Consider the following 27,150-nt stretch of genomic DNA (forward strand, 5'->3'; position numbering starts at 1 on the left):
CAAACCACAATTCACTGTAGGCATTCCTCAGAAAAGAGCTTGAGGGGGCTGAGGGGGAAGGGGTTGGTTTAAGTTGACAGGAACTTTGAAACATAGACCCCAATTTTTGCCCCCAGTTCTCTTTAAGAACCCCTGGGGGTGGAGTTTAGAAGGGAAGAAACTTGATTGTTTCATGTAGAAGGTGCTTGCAGCATTGAGGGGAAGGCTACCAGCAAGACGGCTCAGTAGGTAAAGGCACTTGTCACCAGGCCTGATGACCTGAATTTTATCCACAGGACCCACATGGTGGAAGGTAAGAACCCAGAAGCCATCCTCTGCCCTTCAAATGTATGCAAATAAGTAATGTAATGAGAAGACCAAAACACTCAAAGGAGTAGGGGAACCCACTGCAGAGGGGAGTCTGTCTCCCTTTAGAAACTTGGTCTTAATTGAGGCTGGTGAAGTCCCTCTTGCACTCCCACTCAGAGGACTCTTGTGTCAACCCAGTGACACAGACAGGGATTATTTCGGCAAGTGCAAAGACAAAGAGGAATGTAGAGCTGGGAGTGGCTCTAGCTGTGAGCAAAGGTGAAACAAATCACCAAAACTATCCATGGGGCCCTAGCTGATGGGCCTCACACCCACTGTGGTTATTTTCCACTTGGAGTACTCGGTGTATTTAGAGATGACCACTGGCCTTTGGTAAAACTAAAATAATAGCATGGCAGAGGTACCCAAGAGCCCTTCCTGATGCTGACCACCTCAGTGAGAGCCCGGCTGGAGTCTGTGAAGTCACTAGGGCGTAGTCAAGAATAGCCAGGCAGTGGTGGCGCACACCTTCCTTTAATCTCAGTACTTGGGAGGCAGAGACAAGCAGATCTCTGCAAGTTCAAGGCCAGCCTGGTCTACAGAGTGAGTTCCAGGACAGGCTCCAAAGCAATACAGAGAAACTTTGTCTCTAAAAACCAAAATAAATAAATAAATAAATAAATAAATAAATAAATAAATAGCAAGAATAGCTAGCTGGACCAGCCTGCTTGGAGAAAGCTATGGGCAGGAGAGAAGGTCCCCTTGTGGACACATTCTGAAAGTCAAGGGTGCTGGTCTAGCCTATGGCTATGGCAGATGAACAAGTCAGCAAAGGGAGTTCCATGTCCTATGATCCCCTCCTCTCCAGTCTTTCTTTTGCTTCTGGCATGGTGACACCAGCCCTTTGCCATTCCTGCACCTGGGCAGTCAAGGCTTCAAAGGAGCTGGGGAAAGGCTTTCCCTCCTCACTCACCTCAGTCCACTTTAAACGGAAGCCTCCATGGCTGCCCTTTCGAGGCTCTTCCCCACCTCCAAGTGCAGACAGAGAGCAAAGCAGCCAGGGTCTCTCATGCTGAGAGGAGCTATGTCCTTATGAGACCCATGCCTGTGAAACTGTCCTTGGGCATGCAGGCTGCGAGGCCCTTGATGACCATGCTATTCCAAGGCTACCTGGCCTACTTGTAGATCCCTCCCAACCCTATCCCACTGGAAAGAGTTCATGGAGGGATCCTAGAAACCTACTCAGCCTAGGACATGGGTATGGGCATGAATCTGGGGGCCTTGGAGCTGGGTACAGCCACCCCACCTTTTCTTGTGAAGTTTATAATATACTGGCCTGTAACTGCCTCCCGGGGACTCAGACAGACCTTGGGGGGCAGTGTTAGGATGATGACAGAAAACACGTGGGGACTCATTCCCTCCTGGTCTTTCTATTCTTGGGCCACTCTAGTGTATCAGGAGGGGTAGGGACAAGTGGGGCCCTGGCACCCAGTAGCTTCACACTCACAGCCGTAGCTGTCTAACAGCTGTCTTCCTCGGGTGCAGGTGAAGGCCCCAGAGTGGTCACTTGCCTTGGCTGCATGACAAATTAGTAGAGATTAGGCCCTGGAGCAAGGAAAGTCAGGGCAAATCAGTGGGCACCCACATACTGAATTAAGTGAGGCCTGAGTGTGAGGACAGCTAAGTTTGGTACACCATAATTGCAGGGTGTACTCTGGTGACCCACCAGGACTGGACAAGCCTGAGGTGTATGACAGTGACTGGACTTCAACACTTTTGTTTTGGTGCTTAGCTGTTGATGTAAACCCTTTGCCTTGGTCCATTAAGCAGACAGAGGTGGAGATGCTGCTGAATGGCTCTGGGACGTTCCCTTCATCCCCACCCCGAGCAACAGAACCAAGTACTCGTCAGAAATAAAAACTCAGATGTCTGTCCCAAAGCTGCTGGTTCAGAAGCTCCAGGGGAGAGTGGCCCCCATTCTGGTTTGGAACAAGGTGCCTCTGAGAACCAGGACCCGCCTGCGTGGAAGGTCCTTAGCCTGGGCCCTGCCCAATCTAAGGCTTTCCCCCTCAACAGACAGCACAAGGCCACCTGAGGTACAAGCCATCAGTCTCTGCTTGTTCTTCCAGTCCCTCCCTACCCCTAAGCCCTCACTGTCACATCCCATTGCTCTGACCCTGGCTCCCCCAAAACCCTGCTTCCTGAATTCATCGCTTTATTTTTGAACCTTCACCTCTTCCTCCTGGTTATTTCCACCTTGTCTCCAAAGACAGTGTAGTTTTCTTCAATTCTGCAAGGAAAAAACCCAGAGGAAATGCTATATTCTACAAACGACTTCAAAGAATCCACACTAACTCCCCTCTCTTCATCACAGGTTAGTTAAGAAAGGGTCCAAACCACATGTTGGCTGACTGTGCTAAATCTGGTGCTGGATCTCAGCTCAGGGCTCATTCTGTGTGCTCTCCTCCCCTTCACAGGCTCAGCCCCTTCACACTGCACTCCATAACTTCCTCAGGGTCTGCTCCTCCCCCAAACGTCACTATCCAGGCTGTTTCTGTTTACACTTTTGCCACTGGGCCATGAGTCAGTCCCTGGAGCTCCCAACACTGGGACTGAACTGAGCCATCGGGGTATGAACAAAAGAGAACCCCCCTTCCTGGAGACCACCCTTCCTGACTTGGGGGACCACTACTGTTGCTCCTTCTCTTCATCCTCACTCCCAGGCCCATTGTGATGCATGCGCCAGGTGGACAGGAGGAGAAGAGTCTGGGTTCCCTAGAGTAGGCTGGGGAGGGGTGACAAGGGCAGCAGCATGTACACGCTCCAGATCCAGGCTGTCCCCCGCAGCCATCCCTGCCTCATCGCCTGTTCAGCTCTTCTTCCTCTGGCCTCCCAGAAGCACCAATCCCATTCTCTCTCCCTTTCCCTCCTTACTCATGAACCACTGTTTGAAATATCACATATGCGTTGATGCCTCAAATCTTGTTTTTCGAGACTGTGTGTGTGTCGGGGGTGAGGACACATAGCTATCCAGGAACTCTCGCTCTGTAGACCAGGCTGGTCTCAAACTCCTGCCTCTGCCTCTGACTCCTAAGTGCTGGTATTAAAGGCCTGTGTGTGTCACCGCCGCCTGGCTAGATGCCTCCAATTTTAAATCTGTTCTCAAATGCTATTATTAATAGTATTTTCTAGAACATTCACTCTAGAAGCCTGAGAAACACTTCCAAGCCCACAGACTCCATTATCCCTTGCCTGTGTCCTCTACATCAAATGGTCACCATCAGATCTTTGACCTCATCTTGATTGCCACTCTGCCCAGTCCCCTGGCAGTTACTCTATTTTCAATTTTACCAGTCAGAACGCCCCACACCACTGTCCGCACTGAGTTCCTGTGGGTTCAGGTGCAACAATCCAACCAGAAACGTTGACCCAGAAATGCTGACCCGCAATGACGGCTCTTCTGTGTAGAGACCCACTGCCCCAACTGGAGACACTTTTCCTGTGTGCTGGTCCAGGTTCCAGAAGGACGAGCACCCACTGTGGGCAGCTCAACCCCAGCTGCTCATGGGAGCTTCGAAGGAATCAATGACTGCTTCCTTCATGGACAGGAAGGACAATAGACCAGATGACAGGGCTTTTCCCTCCTGCCGCCAGGCCCAAGCCACTCAGAAAGGGTTTCTCTGAGTTTTCACAGTTCTGAGAATGCAGTGCAGCAGGAATGGATAATTGAGTCAGAGAGAAAAACATTGGGCTCAGTGAGGGTGGTATCAAGGTCACAGGATGGCTCAGTGAGGGTGGGTGTCAAGGTCACAGGATGGCATGTGAGGGTGGGTGTCAAGGTCACAGGATGGCATGTGAGGGTGGTATAAAGGTCACAGGATGGCATGTGAGGGTGGGTATCAAGGTCACAGGATGGCATGTGAGGGTGGGTGTCAAGGTCACAGGATGGCATGTGAGGGTGGGTGTCAAGGTCACAGGATGGCATGTGAGAGTGGTTTCAAGGTCACAGGATGGCATGTGAGGGTGGGTGTCAAGGTCTCAGGATGGCATGTGAGGGTGGTGTCAAGGTCAGAGGGTAGCATTGAGGGTAAGACGAGGATCATCAGGAAGCCACAGGTCAGGAGACATTTGGCTCTCTGGAAGAATAGACCTACGCTGGAGCACCTGACGTCAGCCTCTCTTGCTGTGGAAGCACTGACTCTCTCATCCCAGTCCTGGACACCTGTCACTTCAGCAAGCCTCTGCTAGCTGTCCTGGGGCTGACAGTAGCACGTGCAGTGGAGAACAAGAACCCTCTTTGAAACTGAAGACACTTTGCCCTGTCCTGTCATTCTCAAACAGACCCACCCCTTCTCCCCTGCCACTTCCCTGGAGCCCAGGGAGTTGTGTTGGCTCCCTTACCGACCAGCTACAAGACTTAGGTCACGATAACAAGCTCTTTTCATGTTCTGCTTTCTTCACCCAAAAGTGAACTGTGCAGAACATCCCCTGCACAGCCTTTGGGATAACAAGCCAATCAAAACATGCCTTTGTGAAAGCAGTTTACCAGTAACAATCCACACCCATGATGTGATCTACTTAGAAACCTTCTTAACCTCTTACAAATGCAAACCATGGCTCCCCTCAGGACCAGGGTCTGCTTGGCTTCATGGCTACCATGAGGCTGAGCAGACACTCAACTAAGACTCCTAACCCCAGACCCCAGTTTGCAAGAGGCCGAGGTGACAACCCACTGCAGTTATTTTAGCAAACAGCAAGTTTCAGTGTGATATGGCCTGAGGACTTGCTAGCAAGCAGGTCGTCACTGGTTACTCTGGGGACTCTCAGCACTCAACTGGCATGTCTTAGGTGAGTCATTTTGACCTAAGGAAAAGCTGCAGCATCATCAGCCTAGGGTAGTAAGCCGAGGAGGAGGAAAAGAGTGGGAGCACCCCTATGCCACAAGGCTCACTGCAACCACACCCTGCTGGGCACAGAGGAATGCAGGTCTATGAAACTGACAGACTCAAACTCAACACTCAGGAGTGTCACAAGAAAAGCCCTGGTGACAAAGCTCCTAAGTAGCTAAACTCATGTCAGACCCAAGCTCCCTGGTTCTGTTTCCAGTGTTGCTCTCCTCAGGCCTCCTGACTCCTCCATCCATCTGTATGTTCAACTCATCCTCAGCTGACTGCCCACCTGGGGGTGTGTGTACCATAACACCTTTCCTGTACATGTCTTCTGAATAGGGGCAGTCCTCTCAGAGGGGATTCAGCTTATCCACACAGGTCAGGACACCCCTGCAAATGTGTGTCAGGGAAGAGAAAATGGCACTCACGATTTGTCTCGCCTGCCAAGCCTCCTTGGGGGACTTGCTTGCCTCCTTCGGGGAGACAGGGATTTTCCCCGGCTTCTCACTTGGGTTGGAGAGTGGGCACTTGCAGGCTTCAAGATCTGAGAGAAATAGAAGGAGTTAGCCACACTGGATCCTAAGGGCCCCCATCTCTCACCTTCTCACAGGACAACACCCCAACCCTGGCTTATCCAGGATACAGGATCCTCACATTCCACACTGGGAAAAGAGAAGGGTACCACTTCCTGGTGAGTGAGATGGATCATCACTCCCTTCTCTGTGGAGGGAGGGAACCAAACCCATCCCCTCAGCCTCCTGGATCTGTTTGCTTAGAAGTTTCTCAGCCTGGAAGGCAACATCTCCCCTACAGCAAGCACCCCAGAAACCAGCTTCCACTGACTTCCCCTTCCCACGTTGAGGCACAGAACAGGCTTCAGTTTACTAATATCACCATTCCAGTCCTGAAGACTGAAGATAAGCAAGCCTGACTTTCTCTTAGTGACTCCACAGGCCCTGGGGGGACAGGGACAAGTGGGCATGCTGTCACTATGGAGTGAGCTGACAGAGTGAAGAATGGATACTGGGTACCATGCTCAGCACAGGCACCAAGGGCAGGCCATGTCACATGCAAAAAAGACTAACTGTCCAATCAAATGAGGATGAGGCAGGTTTGTTTAGACAGGGTGGCCACTAAGCAAGGAAAACTTCCTGTCATTTAAAAAACGCAAGAGAGAATGTGATTGTTAGAGCCTGATTCTCAATTTGATGGGATTTAAGAATCTCACAGGGGAAGTGGCTCTTTGATTGTGTCTGTGAGGAAGTTTCTAGGTTGCATGAATAGAGGTGGGAACCACACACTAATGTGGACGGCACCATTCCATGGGCTGAAGCCAAACTGAAGAAAAAGGAGAAAGCAGGATGAGCCCCAACTGTGCACACAGTGGCTTCTGTTGTTTCCTGTCATGGAGAGCATCCCTGAACTATGAAATAAAATCAATTCTCCTTCCCTTTCCATATATTTCCAGGTCATATTTTTGTCTTATGTGTAAAATAACGGATGCAGGTGAGAAGGAAGCTCCAACACACCCATGCTTGTCCAGATGCTCACCTTCATCCGCATGTCCCTGGCATACTTCTCCAGCTCCTTCCTTATGTCAGCCCTCAGCATCTTTGAGACATTGAGGACCAGCTGCTTCCACTCAATGGGTTGGAAGCTGTGAGGCTCGTGGGGAACGTACAGCCCAATCTTGACCTTCTTGACCGTGTGCAGGTATTTCTTGTAGGAGTCTTCAAAGTCGAAGACAAGGTCACTGAGAGTTCGAAAAGTCAGTGGCTTGTCCATCAGCTCTGCCCTTCGGCTCATGCCCAGGGAGCCATAGTAACCGTTGCAATAGATCCCCAGCACGACATGGTGAAAGTAGTTTCCTGAGAAATAGGTTTTAAAGCTGATGGGGAACCGCTCGATGGAAGGCTGCCCATTGGTTAAATATCTTAAGATGAGTGAAGTCAAGGAAGAGACAGAGACGAGTCAGAGAACATGGCTTCCCAGAGTATGATACTACTCCTGGGGCCAGTGGGTCCATCCCCGTCTCCAGGAGATCAGTAGTAACCTTTCCAGCAGAATTCTCTGCAAGAGATTATCTGGGCATCTTTGAGTATCCAAAACCAAAGGAATATGGAATAGAAAGGAAAAACTGCTCTCTTCAGTAGTTAGATGCAAAACAAACTAACCAGGCCTCCTTTTCTTGCCTGGCTTGCTATAGGCAGTTGGAGCTATTTAAGATGTTTTTGTTTACTTATTTGTAGGTGTTTTTATCTATTTATTCATAGGTGTGTGTGTGTGTGTGTGTGTACGCGTGCGCGTGTGTGCACACACATGTGAATACATGTATCTAACCACGAGGGCACCAGTTAAGGCCAGAGCTCCACACTGGGATATCTTCCCTCAGTTTTGGAAATAGGACTTCGCATTAAACCTAAAGCTCACCATTTCAATAGACTGGCTGGCCAGCAAATCCCAAGATTTGAGGGATCTGAACTCAGGTCTCTGCACTTAATTCAGCAATTTCCCAAGCAGTCTCCCCAGCCAAGTGTATTTTTAAACACAATCAGACCCAGCAGTAGTGGCACACTCCTTTAATCCAAGTACCTGGGAGGCAGACGCAGGTGGATCTCTGAATTGCAGGACAGCCAGGGCTACAAAGAGAAACCCTGTCTCAAAAAACAACCAACCAACTAAACACAATCAGAATGTGTTCTGACTGCTCTGTGTGGAGCAGGCAGGCTCTGAGGGCCCCTGTGATTGTAACTCTGGACGGAGGTCTGTGCCAGCAGTCTGGTTTCCCCGTGTACAGCTTGACAGGCAGTCTCCCACGCTCGCCAGCCACCTGCTTTGCTCTCCTCTGCAATGTCACAAAGGTAAGAACAAAGTAAAATCAAGAGTAGTGACTCAGCGGGGTCCTAGATCTCTATGGTCCCCAGAACTTCTGGGTAACCACGGGGACAGTGATGCTCAGATACATGACAATGTGCAGAGGACAAGGTGGCCTATATACCCCAGAACACTCAGCAGGTGGCAAAGCAGCTGAGCAGCTTGACAGGGTTTGGCCACTGTCCTGTGCTGGCCTCTACCAGCAGCTCCCAGCTGATAGTTCCCAGAAAAAGGCTCTGCTTACAACTGTGGCTAAGTCTTGCTAGCCAAGAGCGGGCCCCTGAGATACCTGTTGTCCCCAGCCTGCCCTCCTGCTGGACTCTCTAACATGCCTTTCCCCTTTATATGGAGAACAGGGAGAAGATCTGGGAGAGACATCAGAAAGACTCAGGCTCTCACTTCCCAAATGGACAGACATACTTCAAGTCAGACCCTTGTGTGCTCTGCTGCAAGTAGTGGAGAGGCTCAGAAGCTCCCTGTCCTGTGGAAACATGCAGTAGCAGGTGTGGAGCCTGGGCTTTAATGCCCAGCAATATACACACACAATGTATACACATATCAAAGCGTAAGACCCTATGAAAATCAGGGGCCAGAGGTCTAGCTCGGGTAAAGTGCTGGGCTAGCCCATACTAGGCTCTGAGTTTGGTCTCCAGCACCTCAAAGAAAAACAAAAAGGTATAAGAAAGGCTGAAGAGATGGTTCAGTTGTTAAAGTACTTGCTGTGCAGTGGGGTGGGGTTGAGAGTGGGGGGTTGTGTGCATGCCTTTAATCCCAGCACTTGGGAGGCAGAACCAGGTTGATCTCTGTGAGCTCGAGGCCACCCTGGGCTACACAGAGAAACCCTGTCTGGGGAGAGTGCAAACAAACAGACTAGACCATCCTCTTGTCCTAATCTAATTCTGAAGCACACCTTCCTCTAACCCCTGACCCCTCACCCCTTCTATTCTGAGCTTCCTTAAGTCTCTGTCTTGCTTAGTTTTTATTGTCCACCTGACACAATTTAGAGACACCTGGAATGAGGGAGCCTCAACTCAAGAGCTGCCCCATTGGACTGGCCTGTGGCCATGTCTGTGAGGACTCATTTTGGTTGATGACTGATGTGATGGGCCTAGCCCACAATGGGATGTACCATCCCTAGGCAGGTGGGACTGGACTGTATAAGCAGGCTGGGAATCAACCAGGAAGAGAGCCAGTAAGTAGCGTTCCTCCATGGTTCCTGCCCTTAGTTCCTTCAGTGATGGACTCTGATCTGGAAGCATTAACAGAAATAAACCCTTCTTCCCCTAAGTTGCTTTGGCCGTGGCATCAATCACAGCAACAGAGCATAAGCAAGGACAGGCTCTGCCGCTGGCTCCTTGTGTCCAACTAGATAAAAAGAACTTTGAGCTTCACCTTGATCATTTCTTCCTCCTCCTAACTTGTCTCCCCAACATTCACATTACCCAATTTGTATTTCAAACATTGACCCACTCTCCCAAAGCACAGCCCTCCAAATATCCCATCCTGAACAGCCCAGATTCCATGTTTCAAATCCAGCCAGTCCATATCTGAACTCAGTTAGAGCCTTCCCTTTAAGTCCTTCCCTCGGGCCATGAAACCGTCGGGCAAGACAGAAATGGAGGGATCCACAGTGCTGTGGCCCCAACACCTGCAGCTTCTTCCCTCAATCTTCACTGCTCCTTCTGTCCCAGTGCAGGTCTGCACCACAGTATGTCACACTCCTGTCACTCTTGATTCTTCAAGTTCATCCCTGTCTATGGCCCAATGGGAAGCCTGCATTAGTTACTTTCCGTCAACTCCTACGTCTGGCTGGTTTCCAAGTCCTGTGCACTCTATCTCTGGCAGCTCTGGAAACTACTTTGCCCAACCCAGTCCCACTGCCAAGGACATGGTCCAAGTATCACCGTTCCTCCTGCAAGCATTCCCAATGAGCTCTGCAGATCCAGCCCAGATGCTTCTGCTGTCCTGTCTTTCCAAAAGCTACTCTGAATGAAATACCCAAGGCATGAGACCATGTCAGCTTCAGATTTTTTTTTTTGAAAGCCACTTAGTATCATACTCAAGAAGCCAACAGCTTTCATCTGGGGCCGACTATTAACCTGACACCTTGTTCTACTCCTGTGGCCATGGATCCCCCCAGCCAACTACCCCGCAGGCCTCAGCATTTCTCTGGCCCTTCTAGCTGGTTGTGTCCCATTGCAGCCACCACCAGTCACTGTCATCATTGCTTTTCTGGACCAAATTCCTCCCAAGGCAAAGAGCCAAGGATGTGGTGGAGATGATAAAACACAAGGGACCAGACCCTGTGTCCAGCTGGTTCCATCGTGACACAGTGCCAGTGCTTGCAACCTATTCTCACGTTTCCCATGGTGATGGCTTTGGGTATTCTCCCTCTTGGCCTTGCCTCAACTCCATTTAAGTCTTTGATGGGAGATGTCACTCTGTAAATATGTTTCTCGTATTAGTTAATGAATAAAGCACTTTTGGCCAATAGGAAAGCAAGATAGGCGGGACTAGGAGACTAGAAGGAGAGAGGAAGAAGTAGAGAGGAGATTCAAGATGGAGGATGGGGAGCAGAAGTCCGGCCCCTCTCTCCAGTAAGATGAGACCATGTGGAAATACTTAGATTAATAGAAATGGGTTAATATTTAAGATAGAGATAGCCAATAAGAAATGCTAGTAACAGGCTAACAGCTTTATATCCAATACAGTGTCTCTGTGTGTTATTTGGGGCTGGTGCGGCAGTGGGACCAGACCAGCAGGAAAACATGTTCATAACAAGTATTTCTTACATCGGTGACAGGCTACTGCATGAAAGTGCCGCACGTGCACTCTCTGACGTCCTTCTGAACCCCAGCTCTCCTTGTGACTGCTGAATCTACAGAAATTTGGCCTGATACCGGCCCTGACTGCTCCACAGGTAACAGGTTAGATGAATGCGGTCCAAGAAGCCAAGCACTGATTTTGTTCAACTCCAGCCAGGTCAAATTGAGAGAAGTACCAAGGGGCTCTGACACTTTTCTCCAAGGACACCAAAGACGATGCTAGCTCCAGAACAGGGTCACAAAGTGACCACATAAAGCTTAAAGGATACATGCCCAGAATGACTGCCTCAAGGCATTTGATAGGCAAGGATTCTCGGGTCATCTCTTTCGCTGTTTCCATTAACCTGTGGGATAGAACACAATAGAAGATCTCGGGACTTGTGCAATTATGCAGTCAGTTTGACTGTCCCTCAGTTCCTCAGTCTGTCAGTATGCCTGTCTCAACAACTCTAAACACCATTCAGGAATCTAGAGAGAAGGGGAACAACTCAATTCCCAGAGAAGACTCCAAGCACTTGACGCATGCACTTGACAGAACTAAAACCTCAAGTCTGTATCCCCCCTTCCCAGTTACCTTAGAGACAGCCGTGTTAGCACCTCCCAGTATCCTCCCAGGCTAGAGGTGGGGACTACAGGGACAAGTAAAGCAGGACTCATGGGCAGGTTTGCAGGCCTCTGCCATCCTGAATAGTCTGTTTGTTTTGCTTTCTGAGTCAGAGTCTCACTATGTAGCAGCCTTGCAATGTAGAACAGGCAAGCCTCAAACTCAGAGATCCACTTGCCTCCCAAAGGCTGGGATGAAAGATGTGGGTCACCACACCTGGCCTAAGAGCCAGTCTTGAGCACGGAATTTAACTGTAAAGAGCAACTGGTCCTCAGCCCCACCCACAGTCTGGCCCTGGGGCACCTCCACCCTCCACAGGCTAGAACCCTGGAACCCCAGGAGACAGGAACAGAGGTCAGGAGAGGTGCTGGTGGCTCACCTGTAGGAGAGAAGCTATCTGGGCCATAGATCATGCAGCACTTACTTACCCACTCAGAGGCCTCATTTTCCTGATTTCAAAGAACTGGGTTCCTGTATGATTGTATCTGTGTGAAATATGTAAAGGCAAAGTGACAGATGCTCAAAAGTCCTGATCATCCAGCAGAATGCCAGATTCCCATTCCTCAGTGGAATAAGGAAGTAGCTGCTCTTCTGGCCAGTGGCCACAGTGACTCCCCACTGTACAACCCCAGAAATCTATTTTTCTTAAATATTTATTTTATGTATATGAGTGTTCTATCTGCATATACAACTTTATACCAGAAGAGGACATAAGATCCCACTATAGGTGGTTGTGAGCCACCATGTGGTTGCTGGGAATTGAACTCAGGACCTCTGGAAGAACAGCCAGTGCTCTTAACCACTGAGCCACCTCTCCAGCCTGGAAATCTAATTTCTAACTGAGCCTGAAAGCACTTTTGATAAATACTTCATTTCAGTCTGCCCTATGTCCCAGTCACTTGACCACATGTCTAAGTGACACACTAAACTGGAAGCTCTTGAGAGTTGGGGCAACTCTTTTATCATCTTTGGATCACCCATAAAGCCTAGAAGGAGGTTAGGGTAAATGTTATTTTAAACAAATGAGAATAAGTAAATGAATAGATGAGAGGGCAGCTCAGTGCATGGACAAGTGAAAGGATAGAAAGAGTAGATGCACAAAAGGACAAATGGATGGAAAAATGGATAGAAGAAAGAGAAAATGGGTAGACAGCCTGATAGATGGAAGAAAGGTAAATGGATGAATAGGTGGGTGGGTAAGAGAATGGATGGATGGGAGAATGGATGGGTAGATGGAAGGATGGATGATGGGTGAATTTAAGGATGGATGATGGGTGGGTGGGTGGGTGGATGATGGGTAGATATAAGGATGGATAGATATAAGGATGGATGGGTGGATGGGTAGATGGATGGAAAGAAGGATGGGTGGGTGGGTAGATGGAAGGGTGAGTGGAAAGATGGATGAATGGATGAGTGGAGAGATGAATGGGTGGATGGAAGGATGGATGGGTGGGTAGATGAAAGGAAGGATCGATGGATGGATGGAAGGAAGGAAGGGAGGGTAGATGGATGGGTGGAGGGAGTTAGAAGGATGAATGGATGATGGGTGATGGATGGATGTGGATGGATGAGTGGAGAGATGAGTGGGTGGATGGAAAGATGGATGGGTGGGTAGATAAAAGGATCAATGGATGGATGGATGGAAGAAAGGAAGAGAGGGTGGATGGATGGGAGTTAGAAGGACGAATGGATGGTGGGTGATGGATGGATGCGAATGGATGAGTAAGTGGACAAAGAGATGTATATATGTGTGGGCTGACCAATGTATCAATGTATGGAAGAAAAGATGAAAGAGCAGATGAATGGCAGTAAGACTTTTCAATAGCACAAATAACTTAATAAGGAAATGTTACTTATTTCATGCCTGGATCAACACTTGACATCACTAATCCTGATTCTGATTGACTGCAGTTCTCTAGAGCAAGCAACCCTATACCACCAAAGATCCTTCATGTCATGCTTCCTGAGACATAATTTTGAATTTTGTTTTGAGCTTAAAGAAAACTTGATCTGTGTTTTATTCTTTTGCTTCAAGCAAACTCCTGTTTGTAAAACAGTGTTTGCTGGAAGAATGCTGAGGAAGACTGTTTTCCTAGAGCTGCTGCTGTATCCAGTCCGGAGTATATCACTATGTGTCCTAGTGATGCAAGCAACTTGGACGGAGGGCACACACTCACACTGCCCTGAAAGGAACTAGGTCCCCTCCAGGTGAAGGGCACAGATAAGAGAGCCTGTAGCTCAAGAGCAGATTCCAGTTGTGGCTATAGCTCATGATTTCCTGCCCCAATTCTGACTGCTGGATTGGAAACAACGTGATCAGGGCCAAGGGTGATGTGAACCAGCACACCTTAGGAGGGGCTGACCTGGGCCATGTTCATAACAGTACAGGCTTGCCTGGCATTTCTAAAATATTAAAAAAAAAAATCTTAGGTGGTTAAAAGATAAAAAATCATGGGGCTCTTATTGTGAAATGGTGCTTCTTTACTCTATCAGACTTTGCCTATAAAAGTAGAATTCAGTTTCTAAAAAGTGATACTAATCTATAATTAAGTAATGAAAAGTTGTCTGGCCATCTTCTCTAAGTTCCTTGTGGTTGGCAGCTGAGCTTCTGGAAGTTTCTCTCTAGCATAGAGCTCCTGGGCAGACTTCCCACACCTAGCAAAGCCATGGCCTCTTTTTCCAAACATACACACAATGACTAGCACCCCAGTTAAGTGCTGCTTACACTGTGCCAGAAGGCAGGGTGGGGCCCATCAAATCACCACTGACATCTGAGCAAGTGTATAGTTAGGTATGGATTGTGGAATATTCCTTTACACTGTGTTAAGATACTTCACTGTGATTGGCTTAATAAAAACCTGACCAGCCAATCACTAGGCAGGATTTTCAGGGCAAAGAGAACAAGGGAAGAAGCCTGGAGTTGCAAGGAGACACCAGGACTCAGAGGAAGCAGCATGGGCAGTAGAGAGTGAGGGTAATTAAACCATGAGGCAGAAAGCAAATTAATAGAAATGGGTGCATTTAAGTTATAAGAGCTAGAAACAAGCCTAAGCTATCAGCCCAGCTTTCATAATTAATAAGTTCCCATCATGTTGTTATTTGGGAGCTGGTTGGTGGGACAGAAAAATCCACCTATAGGTATGGCTCCAGGCAATCCCCAGATCCTGCCACCTATGTCAAGGCAAAGTAGTCAGGCACCCAAGGATCTAGACACCAAGTCAGAAAAAGAAGGGCTTCTATTCTGCCTCTCTTGATGATGGCTCCAAAGGCCTGCTCACTTGGTCCCCCTACTTTCCCTTGTGCTTTACACTACCTACTCTGCAATCAGTAATCTAGGGTAATGGCCATCATTAATAAGGCAAAGAAAAATCAGAAAGAGGACCCTTTAAAGAGCAATGATGAGGACTAAGCTAGGTATGTGTGGCAGCTTTTCTATTAGTGTGGGAAAATTATATGCAAAATACATGCAAATTAGTCCCTTGTGATGAAGCTTAGCTAGGCTCATTCTCCTTGGGAAGGCTCTTCCTAGATAGAAGTGAGAGCTGCTCTAACTTCAGGTCACCTGGGGTGTTTGGTGATGGATAAGTGACAGTTGAAAGTCAGCTCCTGGGGCCTGAGTCCGTTCAGGAAGGTGTTTGTACCCCTCAATCACCACAGATGATCCATGTGGTGTCTCAGTTTGGAGATCAGTAGCAACACCCAATCACCTAGTAAGGCCTGGGGCTGCTAGCCTCTCTCTGCAGGGAGCCATGGTCTCCTAAGGAGGAGTCAGGACTCCATGCAGAAGGTGCCATATAGGAAGGTAATCAAGTAACTGATCTTAATGAACAGGGGTGCTATGCAGTTCTGGAAGGTGTTGGTGTCTGATTCCTGCAGGAGACATGTAATCATTCTTGCCTGCAGTAAAGGCTCCTTGCTTCCTGAAGTCCTCAAGATTGGGGATGGGGGAGAAGCAAGCAGAAAGCAAGCCAACATGCCAGGGGCCTCTCTGCACAGTCAACCTCCTGAAAAAGCCCACTCTAGACGGCCCCAATCTGACTCCTGTGCCTAATAAAATACCAGAAGTGATCCATGACCATCACCTCTGCCCCTGTGCCCTGACAGTACTGTTCCTGAAGGCCCTGCAAAACTGAACTAACTCCTATAAACAACCCTAGGACACAGAGGTCAAAAACATGCTTTGACCAAACTCTCAGGACCCTCGGTAGCTCTTTCAGTTAAAGCTGAGGCAAGGGCCCCACAGCAGAGTCAAAACACCCTATGCACACAGCTGAATGGGACTATCTACCTGGGTTGCTGAGGCAAACGCAGTTGGGTCTCTTGCGGTCATGAGAGGTCAGAGATGAGGTAAAACAAGTGAAAGAAAGAAAAGGAAGGTTGGGAGGTGTAGCAAACTTTCTTGTCTGACTATCATTGGAATACCAGCTCACAAATAATGACCCAGAACCTTATTATTAATTATGAAAGCTTGGCCTTAGCTTAGGCTTTCCCCCAACTAACTCTTATAACTTAAATTAACCTATCTTTATTAAACTACATTCTGCCATATGGCTCAGGTACCTCTGTTCTGTACTGTATGTTTGACTTCTTTAGTCACTGGTGAAATCACACACCTAGATTCTTTCTCCCAGTTTCTCTCTCTCTGCCTGGAAGTCCTACCTATTCTCTCCTGCCTAAATATTGGCCATTTGGTTCTTTAGTAATCAGAGGACGCCTTAGGCAGAGATACAGCTTTACAGCTTTACTGCATGCACAAATATTCTGCAACATTTTCCCCTTCTTGTCTAAATAAAAAGGAAAGGGTTTAACTCTAACATAGTAAAACTAAGATCAGTTTTCAAGAATTACATTTACAATATCCAGTCCATTTGTATTTTTGCAATTTTGGGGAAAATGCTCTATTATCTACCCTATCTTGACAACTCCAAAGTTTTATACCTAAACCACTTTACTATCATAACTTGTATTACCATCCTAAAAATGTCTTTTTAGACATTAAAACATCTTCTTAGATGAATAATTTAACCTTTCTTGTCTCTCAACCTTATAAACTTTACATCTCTTTTGTAAGTTTTATTTTTTTTAATTTGGTAACAAGGAAAACAGTATAACTATCTAGTCTTCAACTCAGTCAAAGACCCAAGAAGGAAACTATTACCTGAGCAAACAGGAAGTGCCAGGCAAGCAACTTCCAAAACTATAGAAATGACTGAGACAGCTGGCTGCTTGCACAGTCATCCAAGCTTCCTCTGCAATGTTGGGGCATCCATCTTCTGCCTACAGGACTAGATTATCTGACAGACTTTTTGTGAGGCAGGAATTTTTTTTAAGGACTATCCTACCTTGTCTTGGTAAAGTTCAGCAGTCATGTTCTCTTGTGTCCTGCTTATCCAATTTGGACAACATACTGTCAGCAATCAAGGCAAGGGCAGTTTCTTGCCCAGTGGCTAACTTTGCCACAATGAAAGCAAAATCCATGTGGAAGTTCTTCAATACCCATCACCCTTTTTTGAAGTAGATTGGTGCTGCCAGGAGAAGACGTGTCTCACTGATCATGAAAAGCCTTAGGTTATTAAAGCATTTTAAAGTCAATATTCTATAGATCTCTGAGGTGTTTGAAGACCATCTATCTACTTAGAATATCTCTGTATGACCTTAAAAATATACCTAACATGACTCTGTTTGATTGTTATAGATGTTTAACTAACTAACTAACTAACTAACTAACTAACTAACTAACTAACTAACTAACATGTCTTTGTTATCCTTTCAAGATACCTTTGAGCTGCACAGGTACAATGTCTTAAACAAGAATAGAGACATATACAGCATTACATTAAATCTGTATCAATATACAAGCATCCATTCCAATCTAAAATATTTAAGACTAGTGGTTGCTTTTTAGTTTAAAAGTAGATTCAATGACCTACTCTTTTATCCCATCATTCCTAAGGAGGGGAGAAGGAAAGAGAGAGCTGACCATGTAGGAAAAGAAGGAAACAAAGACAACTAAGAAATGGGGAAAAGTGGGAAGGAATGGAAAAGAGAAGTGACAGGCTCACAGTGAACCAACCTTACCGCTCCATTTGAGGGACAAGCCCTGGTCATTCTGGTCTCTGCTATCAAGTATGCTGTAGGCTCTTTCCCAGGGATCCCCTCCAATGTCCTCCAACCTTAGAGAGCTTTGGACAACCAGCTGGAGACAAACATGCCACCAAAGTTGTGATCACAAAGCCCATCCCTTGTCTGGGGTGCTCAGCTCCTGGCAGAAAGGATACTGTAGTGTCTTCATGTAATTCTGAATGGCCTGGAGCCAGTCTGGGATCGTCATGGACAGCCTGTAGTTGGGGACCTGGGGAATTGAAGGCTATGGAGAGATAGAGAGAGGAGGATTCCTGTTATTAAGCACAGCTCTTGAAGCAGACATGAGGGAGAGCTGCTCCTGGAAGCAGACACTCACTTGGTATAGTCACCAGTAGCCATGGCAGCTCCCCCACAGAATCTCCCAAGACAGCTGGCCCACCATTGAAGGGCCCTCTAAGCCCCCTCCAAACATACTCCACTCTGGGCCATGGTTCTCTAAGGCCCTTCTGCCTTCTTGAGGCCAGGGACCACATCCTATGGAATATCCCACTGTGACTGGCCCAGGATGGGACCCCAAGGTGCTTCACCAATCCCAGCATTATTGTTGCATGGACCATTCTGCAGAATGGCTAATAGTGGCCCCCAGTGTATATGCCCCCTTCTTGAACGTCGTTGACACAGGATACGAGGCAAATGGTATCCATGATTAGTAACTTCAGAAGGATGGTGACCAGCCGTGGGCACCATTTCTAACATCACACACCTCACATGCCCATAGTTTCCCTTCCTGAGCCCTTTTCTGTGTGCAAGGTGAGGACTCTTGCCAACTCTCCCTAGATAAGTACTGTGCCTTGACCTCATGAGGCATCCTCATGGCAGCCCAGCCAACTCCCATTCCCCAACTGCCTACAGTCAGCCCTCAACCAAACCACTCCCAAAACACCAGGACACCTGCCAGACAGGAACTCATTAAGAACTCCATCTTCTCCATGTCTGTGGTGGGCTATGTCACTGGTGACTAAGAAACGTGGTCCCTATGAGTGCAGGATTCAGGGAGGAGGCTCCCCTAGCCATTAGCTTCTTCAAAAGGAGTAAAAAACAGCAAGAGGAAAGATTAGCCTCATCCTTGCGGAAAACAGGGCCAGCTCTGCAAATGGAAGGGGAAAGTGATAGTAAAACAGGAAGCTGCTAGAATGAGAACAGCCTAGCTGGGCAACAGAGCCAGACCGCACTGAAGGAGTGCCTGGCTCTCCAGGCACTCACTCCATAGTGTGCAGTGAGACATGAGCCTGGTACTCTAAGCGGTAGCCAACTCTTTCCACACTTGCGCAACATTTCCTGAAAACGTTCCCTGATGATAGTTTCCTCTCAGTGCCTTTACTCAGCCTTGGCTCTGAGACATTCTAAATTCATAGAAACTGTCCCTTCAGCTAGACGGGAAGCAGTCACACTTGGCACATGCAAGCCAAGGTGCCGTATGTGTGAGCAAGAGCACGGCTGTGTGGGCACACACAGCCCAACTGTTCTACAGGCCACATTTTCTCTAACACCTCAACTCAAACTCCCTGCCGGGGAGAGTCACTTTGGACGGCAAAGTTCCCATGACCCCCCCCCCCCATACACACACTCCCACAGAAACAGTTTCTCACATACAAACTCACACATGAATTCTCTGTCCAACCAACACTTCTAGTAAGTGTTGAGATTCCTTGTTTTTTTTTTTCTCACAGTAACACCCACATGTCTACCAAACCTACATAACAAATGGGAGGTTTCAAAGAGAGGTGAGAAGAGAAGGAGGCTGAAGAACAGACCCACCCTTGGTGTCTCCATGTTGTTGTAAGTGCTAGACCAGGTACAGAGCAGGAAAATGGGAGCAGAGAAGGATGGGAGACAGAGATTCCATCACAGAGTCAGGAAGCTCGGGACGTGAGACAGCGAGCCCCGGCCCTGGAGCCCATGGCTTTGCTCAGACTCCTCTTTGGAGCACACCAGAGTTATTTTTGCCCTTCCTCCAGCCCCTGGAACCCATAGAGCAGGGTGTGAAGCCAGACTCAGAAGGCAGCTGGGTCTCAGAATAGCAACCAACGGTGCCCAAGGGATTCAGAAAACAGCTGCAGTTACCTCAGCTGGCTGTGGCCACATTTGCTCCAAAGTAGGAGGACAAATGTAAGTGTTCCCCCATGTGGGCTGGAGCAGGGCTGTGGTGAAGAGAGCCAAGGTGCTCAGCGGAAGGTGTCATAGGCTGAAGTTAAGTAAGCTGGCTGCGGCTCAGCCTGGGGCAACTTCAAACAACACCTTAGGCAGTCAATGTTCCTGCTGGATCTGGAGTATACACCAGAAGGGCCCCTGAGGTATAATGATGAAATGAACACAATGGTTCAAATCCCTACTGTAGCCCCTTGTCACACAACAGGACCCCTAGAGCCTCCATCGCATGCAGATAAAGCAAGGACACTACCTCAGCTGCCCTGGCAACTATATGAAAATGCAAGCAGGTGTGGGCCACACGTGGTGCACACAGGTGTAGCAGTGCCATTATCCATCCATCAGTAACACATTCTCCAGAGCTGGACCAGTGAGGCTTGGAATCAGCAGGGACCATGATCCCTAGATATGCAACCCTGAGGTTTCATTTCCTGAGGATGTCTTCCTGCCCAATAGGAGATAAGAACATTACTCCATTGTCAAGTTCAGCACATGCTGGTGAGGAGGTGGTATCCTTCATTTGTGGAGACTGCATAGTGATAAGAAAGCTCATTAGGCCAGCCCAGTGCCTGAGGATGGACACAATAAACAAAAGTCTATCCTAACATAGAGAGATGCTAGTTTAGTTTTCAAAAGCAGGCACTTTCTGGGGACACACTGAAATGTGGATGAACCATGAAGTAAGCCAACCTCAAAACAGCCAATACTGGGCCAGGGAGGTAGCTCACTCAGCAGGAGGCCTTGGCCACCAAGCCTAAATTCAATCCCTGAATCCACATGGTGGGAAGAGACCCTCACCATCTGACCTCTGAATGTGTGTCTTGGTGTGTATGTGCGCACACACACACACACACACACACACACACAAAACCGTGCTAAAGGCAAACTCCATGTAATTCTTCATGTATAAAGTTCCTAGAGTGGTCAGCCTCACTGACAAAATGCAGAGTGATTGCCTGGGAGTAAGCACTGGGTAGTGGGTATTTAGTGCCTAAGTTACAGGAAAAGTGAAAGGTTCTGACGGTGAGGGCTGGGATGGGGGCATAACCATGTGCATGTCCATTATGTCACAGAACTTTCTATGGCTGTAACAAAGGTCCTGAGACAGCCAGCTTATAAAGAACAAAGGTTGATTTTGTCTCACAGATTCAGAGTTTTCAGCTCATGGTCACTCACACCGACAGCTTTGGACCTGCAGCACACCGTGGAGAAAGCATGTGATAGAGAAGGTCTGTTCACCTCACAGAATCCAAGAAATGAGAGGGGGAGGGGAAGTCACTGTCCCGATTCTAGGGCACGCTCCCTAATGACATAAATCCTTCCTACTAGGCCTCACCTAAAAGCATCCTAGGCTGGGGGCTTAAGCCTTCATCAGGTGGGTCTTTAGGGCATTAAGACTGCAAACTATGGAAGCCACACACTTCAAATGGTTAAAAGGTAGGTCATGTGTCACATATCTTACCACGATAAACAAGTAAGGTCACAAAAAGTGGTTCACTGAAGGAGAAATGCAAATGACAGCTCTCCAGAAAAGGTTATGTTCACTAATAAACACAAATGTCATTCTCCATCCTTCCTGTTAGTCGCCATGTCCTGGAAGCCAGATCCAGTGCTGGCGAGGAAGCTCCAAGGACTTGGAAAAAGAGGGTATGGGGTAGGCAGGGAAGAATAATGAGACGGGCAAGACTCTGGCAGCTGGCCTCTCCACTTTCTTCTCGCCAAACAAGAAAGCTGACGGAAGGAAAGAGGGAAGGCCACAGGTGGATACAGATGTGTGACTGGTATGGCCATGAAGAAGGGGAGGGGAAACCAGGCCTGGAGCCAGGGAGACAGCAAGGAGCCCCGACCTGAGCAACCTTGAACAAAAACGAGGCAGAAACCAAAGCATGTCTTTTACTGCACAGACAGCAGGAACGTCCTGGAAACCGGGGAGGAGTAGCATGAACAGTCATAATCCCAGGATGGCCCAGGCTCCTGCATCAAAGGGCCCAGCCTTCAGTCTGGGACAGATGTCCTGGAGTCAGACCTTGTGAAGATCCAGATAGTTCTGAATCCAGGCCACAGAACGGAGGAAGTGTCCAGCAAGCACAGCATGCAGGGGCACAGCCTGCAGGAATCTCAAATCCCTGCTCACACTTCAGATCTCAGCCCGCTAATGTGAATTCTTTCCAAATTTGGAATGACTGTGAAAATCTCACACACACACACACACACACACACACACACACACACACACACACACGGGGGGGGGGGAGGGGTGTGCAAAAAACCAAGTGGCCTTTCCGGCTGAGCCGCCCTGGTGTCTGGCCTCAGCAGAGCGTGGCTCTAGGCACCAGGACACATGAGAGACAGACCTGCAAGAGCCAGTTGCTCCTCAGCACCTGTCACTCTCTGCCCATTCGAGTCACTCCAATGACACTATATTTTCTTAAATTATCCCAGTAGGAGCCTGGTCAAGTGCTCACTTAGTCTCAGCAACCACAAGTGGAGAAGAACGCAGTCACATTCTCAAGTGATGTCCCTATCCCCACCCCATCCTCCCCCATCCCTGCTCCCAAGAGAATACCCAGACCTTCAGGCAGAACTTATTACAGCCCCTAACAGAGCATCCTGTAGTTGAAGGACTTGTCATCCATGCCTCATAGACCCTGGGAACTTGCTCAAAATACTGTCTTGCCTCAATTCATAGTCTATTGATAAAGTAGTTAATCTTACCCAAATTCAGCAATCTTTCAGCACTGTCGACCACCCACCTTTGTTACAAATTCCTCACAGTGTGGTGTTGGCTAAAGAAGAAAAACTTGGACCCAAGAGAGACTGCCAAGTCTGGAGTTGGAGAGGAATGGCCTCTGGCAGAGCAGCTTGAGAACTCTATGCCTGTGCCTGGGCAGGAGCCGGGGTTTGGGGGCTATTGAAGCCAGGAGATGCCATGATGGAGTCGGGGGTAGAGAATACAACTATTAAGATTCAGTGCTCAGGAAGATGACTAGAGGTCCATGGAGAACATCAGTGGCTGTTCTTGCATAGGACCATTCAATTCCTAGCACCTTCATGGTGGCTCACAGCTGCCTGTTAACTCAAGTTCTAGAGGATCCAACACCTTCTTCTGACCTTTGTGGGCACTCGTGCCCATGGAGCTCAGACACACATGCTGGAAAAACACCCATAAATCTTTAAAGATTAAAAAAGTAATAACAAGAAAGCAAACACAAATACCAAAAACAACAAATCTAAAGCAGATAATGGCCTGCACTGGGCTAGAGAATTCCTGACTTATCAGCAACTGTCAGGAGGATCTTGGGTTACAATGAAAATACAGTATGATACATATAATATACTTATAAGATACAGGAACAATCTCTTTTTTTGAAACAGAATCTTACTATACATTCCATGCTGGCCTTGAACTCACTGTGGGGCCCAAGATGGCCTGGAACTTGTAATTCTTTTGCCTCTCCCTACTGAGTGCTATGACTACAGGAATTCATCACCATGCCTGACTGGAACATTCTTTTATAAAAAGGAAGCATTCGGCTATAATACTGGGTGCATCACCTCAGCAACACTTGGGATCCTGCATCTCATCTGTTTGTGTAGGGGACTGCCTGGTGGCAAATGAGCTGAGGTCCAGAGAGAGCAGACTGATGTGGGGAAGAAGAGAATGAAGAGGAAAAAGAAAACAAGGAAGAGGGAGATGAGGGATGAGGAGAAAAAGGAGGAGGATGGGGAAGGAAAAGGGGCCATAAAGAACAGAGGCTGGGTGCCACTGTCTTGAACTAATGCCCTCTGAGGAGGTCTTGAGTAAGAGACATCTTCAGCAATACTAAGACCTGATGCTTGTCCACACAGAGAAGGGCTCCCGCACGTAGAGCTGGGGTAAAGATGAAGGCACAACGAAGGAGGTGCAGGAACCAGAAAGCCAGCCCAGACAGTGGTATCCAGCCTCTGCCCCCTCCAGCCAACTCTTCCATGTTTAAAGACTGGGGATCACGGTAAACAGAGAAAGATGAACTCAAAGCCTGGACTGTCTGTGTTCAAAAGCAGGGATCATTATGCTGGCGAAGGTAAGATGCTATTTGGACAGAATGAATTCCCTACTAGCAAAGTAATAAAACACTATGGAGTGGAAAGCAGAGCACCTCCTCCACTTCCCCAAGGGCGCACACAGCCTTCAAGTCTGCAGTCTTGCATGCTCAGGCTAGGGATTGACTATGACATGGCTCTGGAATCTCAGGTGTGTGACTCCTGCATCTTCTTGGATCCTTCTCTGCAAACACGGTCCCTAGGGTCCAGGGAACCATCTCCACAGTGGCACAGGCTTTCACCTAGCTTGCATTTTATATAACAGGACATTCCCACCAGGGAACATCTTCTCTGTGTAACCATATCCTTGGCCACCAAGCTCAGCTGCTGGCTGGCTGCCCTCCAGAGTAAAAAGAGAACTTCGCTTGGCCTCTTCCTTTGGGGGGGATGGGGCACAGAGGGGGGGAGGGGGGAGACACTAATTCATCCCATTTACTGGAAAGTCCCTTTTAAGCCACAGCCAAATGCTTCCCTTGGCGCCACATAAGCTAGGAAGAGACAGTTCACTGTTTTCTGCAAGTTCCAGAGGTAAAAGTCACTGTCACAAAAAAAAAAAAAAAAAAAAAAAAAAAAAAAAAAGGTGGGGGGGGGGAATTGGCAAAAAAGTCTGGAGATGATTCAGCTGAGGAGTCCGCCTGGTTGATTACAAATTCACTCACGGCTCCATAAATCATTTGGTAGGGGAACAGGGGAGGTGCGATACACTCCATGGAGGGCAGGCGGGGTGGACGTGGGGTTCTATGCCTTCTTGGAGTGTCTAGTGACATTAGTTTTTTGATGAAGACGACCGATGTTACAGGGGCTGAGTACATAATGGATTTTGGCTCTGCCTAACCTTACAAGGCCAAGCCAGCATCCCCCTGCCTGCCCCTGCCTGGCAGCGGAACAGGAAGACAGGAATCGTGGCTGGACATGATGTCGCATCTCCTTGTTCTGCACTGCCTGAGTCGTCTCCATCCTACCCATCCGGACCATCCCGCCTTCTCCCAGCCACGCCACTGACCTTAGCCAGGAAGGCAGCGTTTCTGATGGCACCCACCATCTCTCCCCCTTTGGGGTGGACCTTGGCAACATGCAGCCACATCCTCTCCCAGGTGTGGCTGTCGATCGGGAAGCCACTCTTGTTCACGTGGAACAACACCCCGCCGTCTTTGTCCTCCTCCTCCGAGCCCCCACTGGTGGCGAGGCTTACTGGCCGTGCGTGGCTGCTCCGGGACCGGGTGCCTTTGGCGCCTTTGGGGTGGGGGCAGCGATGAGTGTCTGTGGCGGAGCCGGTCATGGTGAGGGGCACGCGGCGGGGGACCTGGGTGCACAGGGGATCAGAGCACCGCGGGGGTGTCCTTCATCTCTTGTGTCTGCAGGACTTGCTAAGGGAACTCCCCGCTCAAAGGCCGGCCCTGAAAGCAGTGGAAACAGCACACACTGCGGCACAGTAGACAGGCAAGGGGGCTCCCGCCCACCCCCTTTTCGCTGCCCCAGACCCATCCCCTTAGGACTAAAGCGAGCCTCTAGCCTAGCGGATTACCTAGCAAGACGGCTGGAAAGGGGCCACGAAGACTCACACCCAGCTGCACCCGGGGATGGGGAGGCATGCAAGGAACACGGGTGCAGAGGGGACGGGGTAGGAAGAAGCAAGACAGCTGTGTAGCAAGAAGACACGGGGGTCCCTTCCAGGCTTCACTCATCCCTGGGTTCCCAGATGTGGTGGATTGCCACCGACCCACAGAAAGCTGGCACGTGAGCACCCGGAGCTGGCGCGAGGGCGCAGCAGCAACCTCTGCTTGCTGAGGAGGCCTGGCGTCTTCCCGGAAGCCCCCCAAACCCTGGCGCGCGAGGGGCGGCTCCAGCCGCGGTTCCCGGGCAAGCGCAGCACCGCCCCCTTCCCGAGAGTCCCGCGCGGACACTGGGAGTGGCAGCTGCGGACAGTCAGGGCACGCGCGGGGCACGAGGACCCACCTCGAGCCTGCTGGCCTCATTGCTGCAGAGGGCTCCTGGAACTGCGTCGGCCGTTGCCTCATTCCATGTCCCATTCTCGAATATTATTCTGTGACATATAACCGAGTCACCCGGGCAGCCGCCGATGTTCTGGATGCGTCCATTGGACACCTCAACAAAGAGGGGCGGGTCCCGGGCTCCGGACTCTACAACCCGGAGCTGTGCAGCTCTGTGATTGGCTCCAGCTTTCTCAGGCGGGAGGGAATACGAGTAAGGGAAGCTGGGCTACCACGCGAAATCCGATGCTGCGTGTCCTGGGGGCCCCGCGGAGCTGGAGCGATTATCCAGGGACTAAGGTCTGTTTTCCCTGGGGTGAAGCGCAACAGTGAAGCCCCCCCCCCTCCCCGAGATATGACTTGGAGGTAGAGCTGGTCTTGGCATTGGAGTGGCGTTCACCCAGGAGCTGGGAGCAACGACCTGTCCCTACACATAGCTCTGGGTGACTCAGGAAATGATCCACATTAATACTTACCGAAATCCTCCATTATATGTTTTTCTCCAGATTAACATCTTACTTTACTAGTCATGGATAACAAGGTCCCTCAGTCCAAGCTGCTATAAGATATGAGACCAGTCAGGCCCCTTTTGCCACAGGTACTGGTTTGTGGAGGGATGCTTGAAACCAAGGAGTGGCCCTCCTTCAGTCCCCACTAAAACACTACACTTATCTTTTCCTCCTCCTTTTCTTTTTGTTTGTTTGAGACAAGTTCCCACAACACCCAGGCTGGCTTCAAACTTGTTACTTAAAGGGTGACGTTGAACTCCTGGTCCTGTCTATACCTTTCAAGCACTGGACTTACAAGTCCTGTTCATGTATGCTGCAGATGGTACCCAAGGCTACCCTAGGCAAGTACTTTACCAAATTAACTACCTCCCCAGCCCTGAAATACCTTTCTCTCTCTCTCTCTCTCTCTCTCTCTCTCTCTCTCTGCCTCTGTGTGTGTGTGTGTGTGTGCGTGTGTGTATACACATGAAGATCAAAGGACAATATACTTGTGTCCATTCTCTCCTTACAGCATGTAGGTTCAAGGGATCAAACTCAGGTCCTCAGGCTTGGTGGCAAGCAAGCACCCACTGAAAGTTTCACCAGCCCCAAACCCTTTTTGTTTTTGAATGATAGAATCTTGCTTCCTTCTTCCCATCTATGCCCCCCCCACACACACACACCTCATTCCCTGTCGTCTTCTTTTTTGAGAAAGAATGACAAGGTGAAGTTCGAGAAGCCACAGACTACTGACTCTGAGGCTCGGAAAGTGTAGGTCTGCCTCTTGCTGAGCTGTGTAACACTGAACACATAGTC

The 27,150-nt window shown here is 48.9% G+C and overlaps 1 protein-coding gene across 4 annotated transcripts in view; it reads right to left on the reverse strand.

Moving 5' to 3' along the window:
• Vash2 (vasohibin 2) overlaps positions 1 to 25,158 on the reverse strand; it is a 38,271-nt gene extending 13,113 nt beyond the window's left edge. For 2 of the 4 annotated variants that reach the window (XR_007834673.1, XM_051186626.1), the window contains exons 1-7: positions 24,859 to 25,158; positions 17,759 to 17,847; positions 11,909 to 11,965; positions 11,146 to 11,220; positions 6,729 to 7,110; positions 5,606 to 5,721; positions 2,522 to 2,578 (exon numbers count right to left, since the gene is read on the reverse strand). Coding sequence is in view for 2 of the 4 variants with exons in the window: in XM_051186626.1 (XP_051042583.1) it covers positions 2,522 to 2,578; positions 5,606 to 5,721; positions 6,729 to 7,110; positions 11,146 to 11,220; positions 11,909 to 11,965; positions 17,759 to 17,847; positions 24,859 to 25,134 (1,052 nt within the window). In the remaining 2 variants the exon portion in view is untranslated. Of the gene's footprint in view, positions 1 to 1,796; positions 1,865 to 2,521; positions 2,579 to 5,605; positions 5,722 to 6,728; positions 7,111 to 11,145; positions 11,221 to 11,908; positions 11,966 to 17,758; positions 17,848 to 24,858 lie in introns of those variants that run through there. The other 2 variants (XM_051186627.1, XR_007834674.1) reach the window with 2 other exon arrangements.
• Between the last annotated feature and the right edge of the window lie 1,992 nt (positions 25,159 to 27,150).

This window comes from Phodopus roborovskii, unplaced genomic scaffold (genome assembly GCF_943737965.1).
Source record: "Phodopus roborovskii unplaced genomic scaffold, PHOROB, whole genome shotgun sequence".
NCBI lineage: Eukaryota > Metazoa > Chordata > Mammalia > Rodentia > Cricetidae > Phodopus > Phodopus roborovskii.